The 20,284-nt window shown below is 40.1% G+C and overlaps 1 protein-coding gene across 1 annotated transcript; it reads right to left on the bottom strand.

Moving 5' to 3' along the window:
• Positions 1–3,971: 3,971 nt before the first annotated feature.
• pde6c (phosphodiesterase 6C, cGMP-specific, cone, alpha prime) lies at positions 3,972–19,775 on the bottom strand (the record flags this gene model as incomplete). The annotated part of the gene is made up of 21 exons (XM_080455642.1): positions 3,972–4,238; positions 5,281–5,364; positions 5,653–5,727; positions 6,189–6,252; positions 7,663–7,770; positions 7,985–8,085; positions 9,258–9,345; positions 10,553–10,686; positions 11,335–11,442; positions 11,811–11,966; positions 12,518–12,583; positions 13,169–13,312; positions 13,445–13,594; positions 13,689–13,736; positions 13,852–13,918; positions 14,447–14,511; positions 15,231–15,305; positions 16,104–16,244; positions 16,741–16,830; positions 18,340–18,492; positions 19,308–19,775. 21 exons carry the CDS (start codon positions 19,773–19,775, stop codon positions 3,972–3,974), a joined length of 2,652 nt encoding a protein of 883 aa, XP_080311768.1.
• Positions 19,776–20,284: the final 509 nt, after the last annotated feature.

Below are 20,284 nucleotides of genomic sequence, written 5' to 3'. Positions count from 1 at the left end.
GTAACATCACTAATCACGTAAATCTTTCAGTATCAATAAACTGGCACTCTGCCCAGGACGTTTCTCTTCCTTCTAACAGTTAATCACCTTAACAGTACAGTACTAATCGAGTTAGAATCTAACTGTATTAGTACTGTGGACCTAACAGAGGGATGGACAGCACTCTCTTTCTTGGGAGAAGACATCAACGATTAACCCGAGGTGACGAGGACAGATTGGAGCTGTGCCCCGATTTTGGCCAGCAGCCATGAAACTGCGTGCGATTCATAGTTGGATTACAGGCCTCTCTCTCTCTCGCTCTCGCTCTCTCTCTCTCGCACTCTAGCCTAATTAATACTGTGTGAGCAAAGCCATGGCTCATAGCTCTGTACTCTCCCCCTTTCTGAACAAAAAGAAAATGCATGGCTGCATTTTCAGAACATAAAATATGAAATCTGTCACATATAACGGTTGCTTGCGTATATCCCCCAAAAGGAACTATGTGTTCAAATCGTTGTTTCCTTTTAGGAGCCAAAAGAAGCACTGATCTGATGCAAGATATTTCCTCAGTAAAATCCTCAGTGTGTTAATTTATCCATTTGTAACTTTGAGAATGTATAAATGTAGCATCCTCTTTTCACCCGTAAGGGTCCATTTGATTACATTTTGCACACTCTCAGAGTTAATGAATGAACAGCGTTTTACTGTCTACAATGCAACATGCACTGTGCAGTGTGCATGTCGCGTGCAGGGATGAAGGCCAGACACCCTCACTGCACTGACCCGGGGATCAGAACCAATCCACTCATCCTCTTTCCCTCATCCCGCTTTACAGCCTCTTAGACCCAGTGCACGGAATATGACAGGGTTACATACACGCCCACAGACAGCCTCAAGGTCCCTCAAGTTCATGCACTCCCTGCCTCCTCTGCACAGTAGAATCATCAGTGTTCATTGTTGTTGGGGCATTTACCGCTACCATTTGGGGGGGGTGTGTGTGTGTGTGTGTGTGTGCGCGTGCGTGCGTGCGTGGAGTATCAAATGTTAGACACCCATGAGAGAACTTCCCTGTATCTTCATTTTAGTGCCAAAAAATGCCCTTTGAGATGCCCTAATCCTTACACACATTTCTTTATTAGTTAAGTCATATTACATATCATACCACATACATTACATACATTAGAGGTCATTACATACATTAGAGGTCATTTCATATGAAGCCAAATAATGTGTGTGTTATCAATTAAGCTGCTTCAAATGTAATCCCACCACCAACCCACCCACCCACCCACCCACCCAGAAGAAAGATCTTTCCGCAATCTGACCCGGCTTTCAACCCCAGTGGAGTGTTCGGTGCTGTTCGCACTTGTTGTTCAGCCTCCAGTGAGCACAAAAGCTCCTTCCCTAGGGGACAGTTCTTTGAAAGGAGTCTCCGGGTAGTGACACTGATGGGATTAGAGTCTTTGATTGACCGTGCTTTGAAGAAAGGACGTCGACATGTTGCATAAGACAAAGCAGGAAGTCTTGTGTCTCTTTCCTGATTACCCTGAGAGGGATGTTCCTAAAACGGTCTCAGGAATCACAGGAGGGTCAGTACCTACTACCTAGATTGTTGTGCGACATGGAAAAACACTGTCCAGAGCTCATTAACAAAGTCCACTTTTAGGAGGATTGGCTCACGTCTGTCACGTGTGTGTGTGTGTTTCAGCTGACTGTTCAATGGCTCATCCGTCCTCAAACAAACTGTATTCAAACAAAGAAACCAAGAACTTTGGTCTGTGTCGTGCCACAGGATATATGATGGCATAAGGTTTTGCTGCCACAGAGCAAACACACAGAGATGTCAACCCTCGCACAGATATGATAAGGCTTTGGTCGTCCGTCCTGATCTTCTCTGTAAGCAGGGTATTTAAAGTGTAAAGCTGTGTGGATCACACAGACACAGTCTGGCTCACAATCAATCTCCAATCCCATTCAATCTTCTTAGAGAACGTGTAGCCGTACTTTGTCTGACTGGCAGCGAGACCTGTCTCCTTACAACAAGCCATTTTTCTTTGGTCAACAATTCAGTAGCTATACATTTCACGCAGAAAGTTGAAATGCACACATACTCTACATCATACAATTGTGATGAGATAAAACTGCAGTAAAGTCATGCAAGCACTTGACTTTATTCTGATTATTAAATAATTGCAGTTTCTTCTAAACATTGGTATATACATGTTGAAATTGTTACTATACATGTTCAGCTGTTTAGTGATGCTCACAATAAATACACACCATTAATCTGTGATAGTGGAGCATAACTGTAATCCAGATAGATTTTTGTTTCTGGGTGCTTCTCTTAACCCCTGTCTCCAGCTTTTTCACCCATTAAAGACATACAGTAGTACAAAATAGGTTTTCAGAAAAGAGTCAAAAAATATATACTGTATGTATTTATATATTACTGTATATTGCATAGAAATATACCCTCACACGGCTCTTACAATAAGTGCCTACATTCTACATTGTCCCATGTTGACTGAGCATTGTCGTTGTCAGTACAAATTGGAGACAATTTGCAAGAACCTATCAAATGATGTAACAACATGAAAATGATCTCAACTTCAAGTGTCTTTACAGCATTCATAGATCCCACTCCTAGCCAGCATTTGTCCTTTCCATTCCTGAGTTTGAGTTCAATACTCTAATATCTCGGCAACTTAAAAAAAGGAAAAAAATCATCATTTTTCAGCACACTTGAGCATTAGCCATACTACTTTACAGTAACTGGTAATCAAAAGTATACACATCACCTTCAACCAACCTCAAATGGTTACTTCATGGTTTTTCCCCCTTCCTCAGCTAAACTTGGCCTAACCATTGCCAAATACTGACAGAGGCAGCTAAGTGCGTTGTGTAAGCTACAATACTATAATACAGTACTGCATGTCCTGCCAATAAGGAAAGCTGTCTGAAAATGATCCTCTTGGCAGACATATCCTGCATGCATCACATTATTCTGTCGGGTGTACTCTGCTGAAAATGTTATGCCGACATTTTAAATCCAAGTAGTTGTTTTGTAATGTATAATTCTCTCCCTGAAAAATACAGAAAAACACATCAAACCACTTTGTGGAGCAGGAATGATTATGATACTGAGAGATTATGTGAAATGCTTTTCAAAATGTGTAAAAATGAAAATGGACAGTTGACAGTTCCATAAAGGACGTGCTATTTACACATCCCTCTTTGGACACACTGCGGACTGGATTGGAATGTTTACACCAGTGGTTCTCAAAGTGGTGTCCAGGGACCCTCAGGCCTCAGGGTTTCCTTGGGGGGGGGGGGGGGGGGGTTCAGATGGACCCTTACAGCTCTGTAACTCTGAGAGCGTACAAATGGAACCAAATGGACTCATAAGGGTAACATTTTGTACATATTTGCACACTTTCAGAGTTATGGGGTCCTTGAAATTAAAACATTTGAGAACCAGCGGTTCACACTACACTAGAGTACATTATATAGAACCAGTCCAGACCTAACTCAGTTGCACCTTGATCTGAGCAGACTGAAATAGCCTAGACTAGATCCACACAGGCCAGACATGGCCAGGCTAGAAGATCTAGACCAGTTCAGATCTAGCAAGACAAGACCAGAGTGGACCGAAGGAAGACCAGACTAGATAAATATAGCCTAGCCCTAGAGTAGTCCTAACCATGTGAGATCGCACCGCTTCACTGGGCCCAACAAAATGCAGCTTAGCAGATAGTGCAGGTCTTGGACTTCCCTCCATTGTCTGGTAAACACACACACACACACACACACACACACACACACACACACACACACACACACACACACATTATTGGTTAGTATTACATGGTTCGCACCATGGAAGAGGAACTGAGAAATTGAACATTTGTTTATCTACTGGATCCATCTATTCTCAATCCATCCATCCATTCTCCAACCTACCCAAGCATCTATCCAGCCATCATCCAACCCGCTCATCCATCCATCCATCCATCCATCCATCCATCCATCCAACCATCCTCTAACCCGCTCATCCATCCTCCAACTCGCTCATCCACCCATCCCTCCATCTCTCTAGGTCCATTACCTTCCTCCACACCGCCACCCTCCAGTTTCTTCTTCTCGTCCTCAATGGCCTTCATCTTGGCATTGTACACCTCAGCCAGAGCATTCCAGTTATTCCTGTTGTTGGTCAGACCATCAAACATGGGCGTGATCTCCTTGTGGAACCTGGCGAACTCCTGACAGAAGAAGACGACACATACAGTGTGTTAGATATTGTTGACCTTGTATGTCCAATTTTCTTCTTTTAGTTTTTTTCATAAATTAATGCGCTACTTCGTCATGCAACCACGCAAAAGTAGCAGTGTGACGCATTGTGAGCCTGTAGATCGGGTATTTTTTTAACATTTCGAAAGTGAAAGTGGTTAAGTGTGTGGGTTTTATACGATATTGAACCAATGAAAAGTATTAACAAGAGCTTTTGACAAAATAATAACCACATTGGAACCATTGGAACACAGGTTATCTTTTCCATTTCCTGAAAAGTAACAGTTTTGGTCATATGAGGTTACTGCCCGACAGTGACGATATTATACAATGTGTGGGGGTTATACTGGGACCCCAATGTGTGTCACTGTGGGTGTGCATGCGTATGTGAGCGCGTGCATGCATGTGTGTGTGCGTGCGTGTGTGTGTGTGTGTGTGTGTACATATTTGTATGTTATGAATGTCCTGGTCCAACCCTCTCCCTGGATGACACATTGCTAGCTAGCAGACATTCCTGCTGGGGCTAATGGAGTTCCACAGGTTATCCAACCAACAGGGGGACGAGGTGAAATCAATAAACATGCATAGATAATGGATCTACTGTATGTAAGCAAAATGGACCACCACTTTCCTCAAACATATAATGTGTAGATACTGTATATCACATGTTAAGAGACATTTTAATGAAGCTGTTTGAATACAAAAGTTTGAATAAATTGATTATTTGGATAATGTATTGTGATAAACTCTGACACGTTGTGAGCTCATAGATCGACAATTTTGGCTGAAGAGATTTGATGTTGAGGTAAAAAAAAAAGGTACAGACCTAGAATAGAGCCCTGGGGGACCCCAGTCAACTAAATATACTGTAAATAGGGTTTAAGTGATTAAGTGGTGAAGCCTTCCGCAATGACCCCTTCTCCCCTTTCATTTCATGTAGAACTGCAAATGTATTTACATTTAGTATACTCAGCAAATCTACTGGTAACAGAAACAGATGACTTGTACAGTTACCTGGTATACAAATTTGCACACAAAGTCAATGAACCCACACTGCATCTTAGGTAGCTGTTCAGAGCAATTTCTGTCCATCATGGGCTAAGAGGCAAGTTGAAATTGAAGAGAAAGAGAGAGAGAGAGAGAGAGAGAGAGAGAGAGAGAGAGAGAGAGAGAGAGAGAGAGAGAGAGAGAGAGAGAGAGGGGGAGGCAGAACAAAATGTTTCTTTTAATTGAAATGTAATAATTTGAGTGAACTGATACAGTTAAAACAATGATGAAATGATAAGAGCTTAGCACAGAAGAAAGGCTGAAAAAAGGCCCAAAAACCAGAAGAGAAGACAACAGAAAAAGGCAAGAAGAGAAGTACATTTGGAGGGTGGAGCTTACAATGGGTTGTTGGTCTAGGACGGTCCTCTCCAAGTCACCCTGTTCCCAGAACTCAGCAGCTACCATCAGAGCCACCTGAGAGAGAGACAGGCAGACAGAGCTGAAAACACTTTGAATGCTTAACAAAGGAAAGACTAGGGACTCTGACCGATACCGGTTTGGCCAATATATGAGACACTATTTGACATTATTTACTATATTATTTAGGCTACCTTTTAAAATCTTTCCAAAATAGTGTTGTGAGCTTTGAGAATGGCTACTTATTTTCTTTTTTTTAAAGGGAGTAAGTGGTTTAACAAAATAAAGTTCAGTTCGTGTGCATTTGACTTGTTTGCTTGTTCCTTGATTAATTAAAGTTATTTTATATATTGAAATATACACTTAATCTGTAATTAAATCTCTCTCATCTCAAGTTTATGTGGTAGACACAGTAACCAGTCAACTACTGGTCCGCTTACTATTATTTCTTAACCAAGCTCCTGGTGTAATTTCCTAGTGTAATTCCTGTGTCCTTGAAGGCCGTGAACGACACCCACCTTGCTCTGTACCTCCCAAGGTTTACAGATGGCTGATAAATCACAGGCTGTCATCATCATGGCCCTGCAAGAGAGATGGGTGAAGAGGGAGACAAAAATTAAGAAAACATTACTAGACACAAAGGAAGAAACTGAAATGACAGGTTTCAGCTCTTTTTAAATGATGGATGTGGTGTGGTGAAATTTTAAGTGACAGACAGGACAATGATGAGCAGGCAAAATTGGAATAAGCAGACAAAAGTGGAACTGGAACAGGATAAATGTTGGCATCCCCACCGGCAAATGTATTTTCTGTTTAGCTTACTAAAGAGCTGGAGAGGTGGGGCGACCATGTTACTGAACAAACACTTTATAGCAATGATTACTATCATTAAACTTTTAACTCAAAACTGTTCTTTTTGTATTTTCTTCACTTACACCCCCTTTAATTGCTTCATGCTTTAGAGGTTGCAGTTGTCATACGTTTATTTACATTTCATTATTAACTCTTTCAGTGCCAAGAGTATTTTCATAAAGTACTCCCCCAGTGCCAGCAATTTGCGTTTTTTTTTATTTTGTAATTTTGTAATTTTTCATTCAAATAAATGATCTGATTGGGTTTTTAAACCCATAATACAGTTCTACCAGTAGAGAGCAACAAATCGACACATTGATGACCTCGCTGGCTCACTCGCCCCCTCCCAAACAGGCTCACGTCACATCCGGTCATAACCGGATGTTGACATTTTTGACAATCGTTGATCGGGCTAAATTACGATGTGATACACGACTACGATGACTGATCGTCACCCAGACCAAAGAGAGTAGACGTGGACCTCTCCGTTTGTTTTTTATACCGTGTGAAAAACCGTGACTTTCCCTATTCTGGCCAAAAATGATCGCGGGAAAAAAATTTGAACCGGAAACGGAATCTGCGTCATGAAACCGGAACCCAATGAGTCTGAAGGAGTCAGGAAGCGAAAGTCATCATGAAAAATAAACAGTATAGCGCCACCACAGTCAAAAGTAAAAACTCGGGATTTCTCGTGCTGGCACGGAGGGTACTCTGGAAAAACTCGGGATATCTCGGGGCGTGGCACTGATAGAGTTAAAACATGACCAAACTTACCTGACTAATTCTGTTAATTTTAAATCCATAAAACTGTGTGGTCAATAAGTCATAGGCATTTGAATTTAGTTTGTAAATTAATATTTCCCCAAGTTTTTGGCTAAACTTTCCAAGTCAATCCATGCTTAAAAAACATTCAGCTACAACTGATAACGTAACTGATACAACTCCACATTACCTATCTCAAGTCCCTGCAAGTTGATTTTCATAATGTACTGAAATTAATGGAAAATACTGGCTTCCTCAAAGATCATAGAATGGTTGGGAAATGGTCAGCAGTAATGTCAAGTATACCCTGAGACATGGCAGACCACCAGTATTGGCCTTTAAAATGGCAGATGTTGTGTTTTTTGGTGTGATACATACATACAAATTTCCTTTCTGGTGGGGTTGTTGGCAATGTAGGCGGTTTGTTCTTTTTCGTCGGTCATGGGCTCTGTGGCATTCACAATGTTCTGGAACATGGTTCTTTTCCTGAGCGTGGACAAACAAACAAACAGAGAAGCAACCATCAGTAGCCAGTTGCACATTAGTTGGATTTGCTGTGGGTCCTGCCTCTCGCAGCTAAATTGTCATTACCCTCACAGCTAGCCATCAGCTGAATCAAATCAGCATGTGGCAGTACAGTCCCACAGGGGAAGTGGTTATCAATGGTGTCAGTGCGGAAATGGACGAGAAATGAACTCACTTAAAGTAAAGGGCTAGATCAGTGGCAATGATGCAAACGTCGAACAAGTGCTGAACGGTCTCAAACTGGCGTTTCTGGAGCTGGCTGAAGATGTTCAGGTCCTGGAAGACAAATAAAAAGGGTTTGACGTTGGTTTCAGGGGGTGTGTGTGTTTGTTTGTTTGGTTGTTTGTGCACGTAGCTACAGTAACTCTTCTGATGGTCACCTTCAAATCATTTGGCAAGCAAATGTTTACACATCAATTCATTGTACCTCATCCTCCTCTAATCACTAATCCAAACATTAAGTGCAGTTTCGTTGAAGGATGGCCACATTATTCATCTGTAATCTTAAAATGCACACATTTCTTCTTCTTCTCAAAAATGAAAGCTATTAATGTTTATATATTTCAATCACAAATTGTTCCCTAAGAATTTGAAGAAAGAGATTATGACAGCAAACATTTTAGCTGTACCTTATCAGAAAATGTATGTAACTTTTCTGGTGATTTCTTTTGCCCAACGTTTAGGGCGTGCATGTTGTATTTGTTAAATTTTGGATGAGTGTGTTCTAGTCGTTACATTCCGTATATTCATTACATTTTGGATGTGCAACATGTGTAACAGTTGCCCGATTGTCCTGGGCAAGCAAAAAATACCAAAAGCAGGCAAATGGACAGGCAGGTGTTTTTTTTGTTGGGAGTATTTATAGAGACAGGGGAACTTCTGTCAAGCGCAATAGAAAATGAATACAGCAATTTCACTTCCCCCAAATTAAGTAGCAGGACTCATTCTTTAAAGAGTAAAGTATAAACTAGCAGAGGTGATGGGAACCTCACATGTACTGTACACTAAAGTACACAAGTACACTCACAAATGTGTACGTATGCACACGTGGGCTTGTGTGTCCACATCTACACACACTTTGCACTGTTGTATGCACAACCATGAATGATCAAACTCCCAGCAAGTGTCTGTTTTGTAGAGAAAAAAATATATTTTTGGGCAAGTAGAATATGACCTGTACTTGTGTGCATTCTATTCGTTACATTTTGGATGTTCTATTCGTTACATTTTGAATGTTCTAATTGTTACATTTTGAATGTTCTATTGGTTGGTTATATTCCGAATATGCTATTTGTAGAACTTTGGATTTTCTATTGGTTACATTTTGAAAGTGGTATTTGTAAAACTTTGGATGTTCTATTGGTTACATTTTGAATGTGGTATTTGTAAAACTTTGGATGTTCTATTGGTTACATTTTGGATGTGCATGTTCATTTTGTTAGTTGTACCTCGTCAGCCTGGATCGTCTTGCTGAACTCCAAATGGTGCCTCTCCATGATGGAGCTACCGTGAAGTTTGGCAAGAGGGGCGCCACTCCTAAATAATGGAAACAGAAATGACAGACGTAAGCACAAGAGCGACAGAAATTTAAATATGCAACAACACAAATGAAAGTGCTATGGAATGCTTGACCAGGAATACAAATTAGTGGAGTAACAAATCCAAACTAGAAAAAGTGCTCCTCGGAGCACAGGTCTCCGCCAGGTCAGGTAGGTTATTGTGGCCACCTGGTGGCGCTATAATAGGCCAATGTGAAAAGGGTGCCATTTCTTCCTCGGGCTAGTGGGAATGTGCGTGCATTCATGATTTGAGGCATTTTGTTGCAAAAATGTGTTTTGGTACATTAGACCTGCTGGTGGCGCTATAACAGGCCAATGTGAAAAGGGTGGCATTTCTTCCTCGGCATAGTGGGAATGTGCGTGCAAGTTTTCACGGAAATCGCACGCTGTGTTCATGATTTGAGACATTTTGTTCAAAACGGACCAATCCTGCAAACTTTGGAAGCCAACCTTAACCAATCTGGATGGAATATGAAATATCGGACAGATCCGTCTTGATCACATGACTATAGAGATACTGTGTACCGATTTGCGTGATGTTTGGATAAAATCTTTAGGAGTAAATGGGTTTTGCACAAATCGGCCTCCTGGTGGCGCTATAACAGGCCCATGTGAAAACCGGGCCAACGGTGCCGGAGATTAGCTGCTAACACACGGACAGGACAGGACACACGGACGGACGGACGGACACACGGACGGACGGACAGGGGGTAAAACATACATAAATGTCTCCGCCATGCCTTTCGGCCTGGCGGAGACAATTAAGAATGTAATTAGGGGTGTATTCTATATACAGGTCAGGGATAGTAACCACAGCCTGGACATTTGAAACGGAGCATTTAAAAAAACTCTCTCTGGCTGGCAGAATATGTAACCATTTCCAGTTAAAAACTCTTAAATAATATTAATACAAATATTATTTTCCACATTTTATGCCGGATTATGTGTCAGTACATATACTATTTAGTGCCTTTGATAGATCATGATGCCTAGTCTCAGCAGCAGAATCTGGTTTAGCAATACCTACATTAAGTATACGTTGGTAGGTTTATTGCCATAAAAGTCCTTGTGTAAATGTAGGAAAATATTATGTTATTATGAAGTAATTAAAGGTTTTAGTTTGTACTTTTTAAAATCAGAAATAGGTTAGCGCATTACAGGCAATCACAATTATGGAGAACCACAAGGCAAAGAGAGTTAGAACTTGCTTTGTCTGGTAGAGGTTGTTAGTCCCTCTGTGGTCAATATCATGGCAGAATGCAGCGGCCACCATGGCAAACGCATCCAGATCTGAGAAATACCTCCTCAACTTCCCTGTCTGTGGAACAAGATGGAGAGGGGGAGAGAGAGAGAGAGAGAGAGAGAGAGAGAGAGAGAGAGAGAGAGAGAGAGAGAGAGAGAGAGAGAGACACACACACACACACACACACACACACACACACACACACACACACACACACACACACACACACACACACACACAGGTGTTTCGTTTTAGAGTGTGCGTCATTGGAATGTTTTTAATTGAGTTTTGCTTTATTAGACAGGACAGTATACTGTGTAGATAGACAGGAAACCAAGGGCATCCCAGCTGGAATCGAACCTGGGACATTGCAATTATGTGGTCAAGACACCAACCGGACAGCAAGAAAAAAATTAACTGGCACATCCGCTGTACGGCAGGTGCATGACCAACAGTGGATCAAGGCAGGACAAAAAATAAGTCTGCACACTGAGACTTTTCAAAAGCTCCCAATCAAGGCTTTAGTGATTAAAGTTTCGACATATAGTCTTCTGAAGACTGTGTTTTCTATCCTACGAACCGGCATGCCCACATAAAGTGATTAAATACACTTTGGGCCTTACTGTAATCAAATCAAACCCAGGACTATGCAATTGTGCAAACAATTAACTGATTTAAATGACAACAGCAGACATTGCTGCTTCGATTGCTGTGAAGTCATACCTGTAGTAGACAGAACATGGTGTGGCCAACGTTGAAGCCATGCCTCCAGTTGTGGTAGGTGATGTCACGGTAGCCCTTCCGAACTGTGTACATCCACTTGACCAAAGTCTGAGAGCGAGAAACAGAGGAAAGAGAGAGAGATGAAGGACAGAGGAAGGTAAAAGGAAGAGAGTGGAAAGAGCAGAGGGAAATGGAGGGGGAGATTTTAAAGCGGTGGGGGGGACAGTGAGACAAAGAAATATAGGACAACGTATCCAGGTGGAAAAGGAGAGCGGGAGAAAGAGAGTAAAGCAGAGTGAGAGCGAGTAGATGTGTTCCCATTGGTCATTCATCAGTTCTTCAAAGTAAAATAAAAGAGAGATTCTTTAGCGATTGTGGTAAATAGCAATATCTACATTGAGGTTTGGGCTTCTGAATTGGGCTGGATTGACCAATGAACTGACTGACTGACTGACTGAATAACTAAAATATTGTACCTCTGCTGGGACTTTGAACTTCTCAACGACATTGAGCTCGAAGAACATGCGGATGCCGGTCTTGATGAGGTCAAACTCTGAGCTGGGGAAGTCACTGAATCCGAAGTTGTATATATCCTCCCCGTTGACATTATTCGCTGCGGGGATGGTGGCTCTCTGAACAAAAACACAACACAATCAATCCAAACATGAGTCACTCATATACTCATGAAGATGTTTCATTAAAAAAATACAATATACTGTACACACAATTTGGAAACATTTGTTAATGCTTATTTCCTCAATATTCACAAATGTTGTTATTATGAAGTACACAAAACACAGATCTGAAAGGTTAGTTTCAGGTTATTTGCTTTTATGTCAAGGGTTCCAGATAGTTGATGATGCCTTGTTGCTTTCAAAACGGCATTATACGTTTACGCTCGCAATCATTTTGTCAGAATATGTGTCATGACTTTCTCATTCTGAAAAGAGGCTCTACAACTGTATTTATGAACCACTTATCTACAAGCTCACAACACATAGCGATGCGACGCGTTGTGAACTGATATATTATTTACTATTTTCACTATTTAAAGTTTTTAAATGTATGGATTGCTTTATCTTTTTATTTTGAAGTTTCTGAAATTCTTTTGAAAAATGTTATATTTTCTTTCTGAAAAGAAATTATCAAAAAATGGGTGAACAGGTGAAACGACAGGACATACCAAGAGCTTATACATTTCCTTCTGGTCACAGTCCTCTGGTTCTGCATCAAACTTCTCTTTGGTATTCTGATTCAAAACCGAAACAAAGAACCACAATTCATAATGACATTTATGCTGATACGTTTACACAGGCACTCTTATCCTGAGTAACCTACAACAAAATAATAACAAAGCAATTCAAAAACATGTTGTAAAATTGCTGAATATGTTTTCACAAACAACACATAATTGCTACTCGCAATTCATATTATCTGTCCAGTTAGCAACCTATTAACCAATTATTTCACATTATTGGATAAAACAAATGGCAATATTGTATGCCCCAAATACATATTATATTGATCTTCGTGATGATGAACTCAAAGATCATAAACACTAGCTGTCAAAATATGTATTAGTCATACCAAGTCATTATTAGGCGGTACATCAAGCACTTAGCTAGCCACATCTCAGCAACACAGTCACATGGGGTTTTGTTTTCTAAATTGAACCCACGGTATAACTATCGATCATAACTCCTTCATCAAGGATGAAGGATAACTATCGATCATTCCTCCACCAATACCACAAAGGCTGTGACCACTTAATGTCATTTTGGTGCAGTTGAGAATGTTGAAAAAACCCTGATCTAAAGTTCCAATACCAACTGACCAGGATGGTCTGCATCTCAGCCGGAGTGCATCTTGTCTGACACATGAGCATCTCCTGGGCAATGTCTTTCCTCCACTCCATGCGGTTCAGCCTGTCATAGGTGTCACAGTTCAGTACGGACCAGCCCAGGAACTGGGTCAGGGACTGCAAGATACAATAAATGAAAGAAGGAGGTGTCATGTATAATTAATAGGACAAAAAAAATTACAGGGAGAGAAGGAAATAAAGAGAGAAAACATTATGTCATACAAAAAGACAATACACAAGTAGTCTGACCTCAGTGATCTGTTCATCATGTTCATCAAATGGTTTTCCGTCTTTCCTGTTGAAGAAAGTGGCAATGCCCACAATTTCTTCCTTCTTGTTGACGATGGGCAGAGACAAGACATTCTTGATAACAAAGCCAGTCTCATCCACTGCCTCTTTCTGAAAGACATTTGAACAGAGAATGTGTTGAACTCAGGGTTATGGGGAGGGTCAAATAGCCTGCGCAAGAAGAATGATATAAACCTCTCCTCACCTGGAAGGTGAAGTATTCATCTGCGGCCACGTTCATCATGTTACAAATCTGTAAGCAGAGGTAAGAGAACATTGCTACTATGTTGATGTTTACATTTGACTACTTCGTAAATAGTTTCTTATACTGAATGAGAATGGCCCCTCAGCAGCCATGTCAGACTTACAAAGGCATTCTCTGACACATAGGTTGGCATTCCACTGACCAGAGCCCAGTGGTCTACAGGAGGATTACTGAGAGAGAGAGAGAGAGAGAGAGAGAGAGAGAGAGAGAGAGAGAGAGAGAGAGAGAGAGAGAGAGAGAGAGAGAGAGAGAGAGAGAGAGAGAGAGAGAGAGAGAGAGAGAAAGAGAGACGACAGACAGACAGACAGACAGACAGACAGACAGACAGACAGACAGACAGACAGACAGACAGACAGACAGACAGACAGACAGACAGACAGACAGACAGACAGACAGACAGACAGACAGACAGACAGACAGACAGACGTTAATTGGGAGAGAGAAAGATGTGTTTTTTTGAACAATGCTGAAAATGGATTCAAGTTTTGAGAGATACTAGAGGGTCAGTATAATTTGCTGTTTCAGTTGTAAATTCTAGATGCAACTTAAATGAGAGTAATGGATTACAATGGCCACATCTGGACCAGTAAATCCATTTTATACTGAGTAGTGATCATTTCAACATACAGTACTGTACTTCTGTTTTCCTTCGTTACAAGGGTTGGGCTACACAAGACCCTGACTTGGATTTTACTCACGGTATGACTTTGATTTCTTCTTTGCCTTCCAGAAGGTAGTCAATAATCTTATAAAAGATTACTTCCTGCAAAAAAAAGGAAACTCCTGTTAGCTAAACTCCTCAAAAGAAAAGAAATGCATAGTCTGACATAGAGAATAACAGTGTGGCCTACCTTAACTGTTGATAGTAAGTGTGTGCAGTTTGTGAACAAAGCAACAAAAATCACAATCCGGTGTTCTGTGGATAAGTTGAACTACACAGACAGGCTGTTTGTGTTCATGTCTTGGTGTGATGATGGTCTACGCCTCATTTGGGCATATGGAAATAGACAACTTTACAAATACTTCAGTGCTTCACAAGAGATGTGACTAAGAGATTTGTAGATTAAAAAAAATAGCTTTACAACCCAACTTTCACATAATTACTTTCACTTTTACATCACTAGGGCCTTTCAGGCTTTCATGGTAAGAGGTGGTTCTGTTCTGTTTTGTGATGTGATGTCATGCACATAGCAGCATGAGCTGTGATTGATCTACTATTAAAGGGACATACATACATAACAGAGCTCAACATCTCATTTTATAGATAACCAAAGCACCTCAGGATAATGTTACATGCCATGACATGCCATTAGTTGGACATTTTTATCCAAAGTTCCCTACAGTCATATGACTGCATACTGTGCATTTTCATGACAAGACAGAGCACATTTGTACTGGACAACAAAGCCTCAAGGATCACTAAACTTATGAGGTATTATAAGAATTTGGGGAATGTGACAGATATGATTGGAAGCTTCTTACCCTGCCATCTGGGGTCTTTGGCCCCTTGTAAGGCTCCACGTCTCCCAGTTTTATTGGCCACTCATCATAGAATTCCTGGAGTTAACAAACAAATAACATAACAAAAATGTTAAGCATTACAGTACATGCATCGAAAAAAATGTTATATCTTTGACTTGGCAAAAAGTCAGACTTATTTCCATGTGGTCCTTAACAGACAGGGACATGGACACCAATATGCAAACTCCTCTTGAGTAAGACTTGACAAAAAATGTATAATCAATTGTTTTTATTATTCTGTTGTGCCTCCACATCCTTTGCATTAACTTTTTGTTCCATAGCCATTGTTTAAAAGCCATTTAAAGCTGCAATCCATAATTTGTATTTCCAACCCGGGTCTCGTGCCAAAGTTCAACCATTTTGCGTACAAGGCATCCCTGCTTGGTCAAAGGTTGCTTGCCCTTATAAGCTTCAGCTAGTACTACTTGTCAACCAGTAGGTGTCCTATTTACAACCGGGTGGGGCATGCATTTGCATTGTTTCCCACTTGCATTGTTCCCGAGTAGTCTAGTATTAAAATATAAATCATTTAACTCATTTAACTCTTTCAACAAATGCCTTCTAAATCAGTAGTTCTCATATTTTCACGATTTTTCTAACATTTTCGGAAAAAGCAGATGTACAAGATCACAGCGCGACACAAAGTGACGCGCTGTGACCTTGTACATCTGCTACTTTTGAATAGCCAATGCTAAAATCTAAAATGACATTCCCGGTTTTAAATGGGTTAAATAATGATTTAATCATTCAAATATGTTTGGGATAGCAGCTTTAAGCTTAATGCAGCCCTTGGTTCCTCAAAGGTCACTACAGTATATCCTTCAAAATCTATACCTTCTCTTTGGTCATGTCCAGGAGGCCCACCGAGTACCTCTCACAGTTGAGGTAGATTCTGACAGTGTAGAGCGCTTTGTGGAACTGTCTCTCAATATCCGTCAACTCTTCAAAGCACTTGCTAGCGGACCACAGTAGCACCTGGTCAAAGCAAGGGGTGAACATGAGTCATCAAATGATTTGTAATATCAAATGATTGCGTAGAACTGTCCCCTCCTAATCTATTAATCGTTCGGTTTGGTCTTTGAGTCTATAGCCCAGTAGCCTGTAGCCATTGTGAAATCAACATTACAATGATGATGATGTGCATTTGGTGAGATGTTGGGGGCCTAAATGAAATGGCAATCACTGTTTTCCAAACTTTTTAGCTCGAGACCCAAAATATACATTTGGTGTCTCCCTGTGAAAGTAGACGATGTGAGCTTCTAGATCTGCTAAAACATTTTAATGTATGGAACCATTTTCTTTCTCCTTCTTCTATTCTTTTGAAAAATGTTATTAAAAATCTGGTATTATTATTTAATGTTTTTTTTATTGAAAATGTTTCAAAATAGTCATTTTCTTTTTTAATTTAGGAAATGTAACAAACAATGAGTCCCGACCCATTGTTTGGGAAACACTGACATAAATGATTTACCTGACTCCTTCTGGACTCCACGTTGTACATGTAAGCTGTGTAATGCTGCAGAGAAACGACCTGGGCAAAGGTCATGTACTTATGGAAGAGCTGATAATCAAATCAGATTAGAGAAAAGAAAAGAAAAGAAGAAAAAAAAAACATTATCAACACACAACAGCAGACTTCAGGTCAGGGTCAGATAATAATAATATTAATAATAATAGCTTTATATAGAATTTATATAGCGCCTTTCATGAGCCCAAGGACACTTTACATCAAAAACAATGAACAACCAACAAACACACAAAAACAACAAAAAACTATTTGCCATAAGCCTGAGATAATAGGTGTCTTTTCAAGGCAGCCTTAAAATAATTGGAGCTGGATTTGGAGGTACAGGTGAGTTCTTGTGTGTAATACTGCCCTCAGCTCTGGTTCAAATAGCTACTCATTTATAACGTTTTCAAACTACATTTTACACTGATATCCAGAATCTGCATCCATTTTCCAATGTGTGCAATGGATTTTCCAAATATTGGCCCTAGTAGATAGAGCAAAGAGTTAATTTACTATGGTGAAATTGAAATAAATTAAATAGAAGGATTTAGTTTAACCCAAATCACATATTAGCACAACTTCAACCAAGCGTCTATTCAAAGCTTAAGTTATATTCTACTCCATAAAGGTGTCGCTTGCCGAAAGGTGTCTTTGTGGCTGGTGACAACATTGCATTTGTATAAATTAGGTTTAACACAGCTAATAAGACAGCACAGCAAAATGCTTATAGGCATAACCTAAGATGTCATGCAATGAATGGGGTTAAAAAAGGGGTTCTAGATATTTATAGAAATAAACTTTTCCATCTTCACATATTAATAACCAACCATTTTCTAGAATTCTTTCCAAAGCAAATGCTAATAGCATTATAACTGTTAATTTATTAATCAAAGCACAGTGAGGATTCTTCTATTCAGAGGTCCTCTGTATACTTTAAAATTTTGTTTACCACATCTGTCCAACAAGGGTTGAACGGGCGAATCAAATATTATGATATTTTGGACCAAATACTGTACCTTGATATCAATATTGACAATATAATATAAATGATTTTCAAAATGTGTATTTTGATTGATACTTGATGACTTTCACTACACTACATTTCAAAGACAAATATCACACTTTTGACTTCACTTTTGTAGGAGGGGGAAAAGTACATAATTAATTAACCACTTAAACCCCAGCATCCGTATTGTGGGGAAAGCTTTCGCAGGAAAATAGCAGATCGACAAGCTTACAACGCATTGTAAGCTTTTCGATCTGCTATTTTCAGTGAAAGCTTTCCCCACAATAACAGAAAACAGAAAATACACTAGCATAGAGCCCTGAGGGACTCCGTTCTGGGGTTTAAGTGGTTAACTACTTAACTACTTAAGCCCTATTTCAAACTATACCTATGCTTAAAATCAAGTAGACCTACTACAGTACTTTAACTCAAGTACAAATTTGACTGAGCAACTTTCACTTCTAGTTGAGTCATATTTGACCCGGCATACAGTAACTAAACTACTTTGACTCAAGTACTGGGGTGGATCGAGTACTTTGTCCTCAACTGCTTACCGCCTCATCCTCCTTGCTGAAGGATTCAGCTCCTACTTTGTTGAGTGCCATGACAACTCCAAGGCATTCCTTCTCAGCCATGAGAGGGAAGGTGAGCATGTTTTTGGTCTTGTAACCCGTCTGTTTGTCCACAAAATCACTGAATTTTGAGTTCTAGGATGTGAAAAGAGGAGACAGTGTTTATGAATCCAAAGACGTATGGCTACATAGACACACATTGACATATATATATATATATATATATATATATATATATATATATATATTTGGTAACACTCGCTCATAAGGTACCTGTAATTAACACTTAATTTATGATTACTTAATACATTATTTACGCATTAATTAAGCGTTAATTAAGCATGAATTCATCATGAATTCCTTGTAATTCATCATTAATTTATGTATTAAGTAACTTTGCATAACTAATGATTAACTAATGATGTTAATTAATGATGAATTACAAGGAATTCATGATGAATGAATGCTTAATTAACGCTTAAATAATGTATTCATTAATCATAAATTAAGCGTTAATTATGGGTAACCTACCTTATGAGCAAGTGTTACCCCTATTTGTAAATCAACGCCCCTTGGAGTTCCTAGATGTTAACACATAGCCTATTTTACATTCTTTTCATTATTTTATTACAGGAAACATGTCCAAAGTCAACAAACCAATTACATTAAAAAGAATTATACCAAGGCATCTGTTCCTATTATTACCTTCACATAGCCCACATAGCAGTCGCGTTATCTCGTTGAGCATGCACGGATGCACAGGGGCAAAGACCTATAGCTATTAAAACGACTTTCAATTAATGTAATATTAAAGTCTAAAGTATAACTGCCCTGTGTTCCACGCAAGAAATGTGCTCAATTTCAATGTGAATATCCTGCGTATTGTGCGTAATGTCTTGGACAGCAGCTTTACGCACGCTGCGCACATCCAACCTGGATGGATCACTCACCTTTGTAACATCTGGAACATTTTGTGGCTTTTTGGAGTGTGCAGTGTAGCCGACAATACCGATGTCGGTGGGGAAAACAATTTCCGACTGAGGATTGACCAGGTTTTTCTCATAACTGGAGGTTGTCGTTATGTCAAACAGGCAGGTGGCGAGCTCAGGAATACCGTTTCTGGATCTGCATAAATAATAACTGAACTTGTCGGCTTGTATCAACATACATATTCTCTGGAGCACTTTATGCAGGGATTTCTCATGAACTCCCCCGGGCATCAACTCTTTGATCAGGTCGAAAATGATCGTGGATTCCTGGAGAGTGGAGACATCCTTGAAGGAGGCTGTATCCTTGATGTCAAGAGGTGCAGCAAAGGCGGCCGTGAGTGCATCGCAGCGAACCTTCTTATCAAAGTATTCTTTGGCGAATTGAGGGTTGTTCTCCAAGAATTTCTCCACACTATCCTTGTCTGCCATTTTGAAGCGATTGTGTGGTCCTCTCCTCTCTTACAGAAGCATCACCAGCGTGGTGGTCGATCACCAGTGCATCCACCTTTGTGGTACTGAAGAAATCACCAAACCATCCAGCAGCATCCGGCAGGCAGAATAGTTGGCTTAGCGGCTGAGAGGATCAAAGTGGCCGCTAACTAATGTGACGTCATGATGACATTAAAAGCCCTACTTAACCCGCAAATCCTGGTAATTAATGTCGGGCAATCCTCTATTGGGAGGAGAAAGCTGAGACAGAAAGTCTGCTGTCAGGTCGAGTGTCATGTCAGAGCTTACACAAGGCAAGTGATGTGCATGTGACTGCATTCAGAATAATTCATCATTAAATTGTGCTGAAGCAAAACAATGGGCAAAATGGGAAACAAAGTAGGCCTTAGTAGGCCTATGCATACAATCAAGCAGAAACACTGTAAATTCATCTCTCTCTGATCATGGTGAAAGTGTCCATAAAAGTGAAAGTTGAGTGAGCTATTCTC

Source organism: Gymnoscopelus braueri (assembly GCF_963280865.1).
Source record: "Gymnoscopelus braueri genome assembly, chromosome: 17".
Lineage (NCBI taxonomy): Eukaryota > Metazoa > Chordata > Actinopteri > Myctophiformes > Myctophidae > Gymnoscopelus > Gymnoscopelus braueri.
The sequence above is the reverse complement of the archived record's forward strand: the minus strand, read 5'-3'. Positions and strand labels throughout refer to the sequence as shown.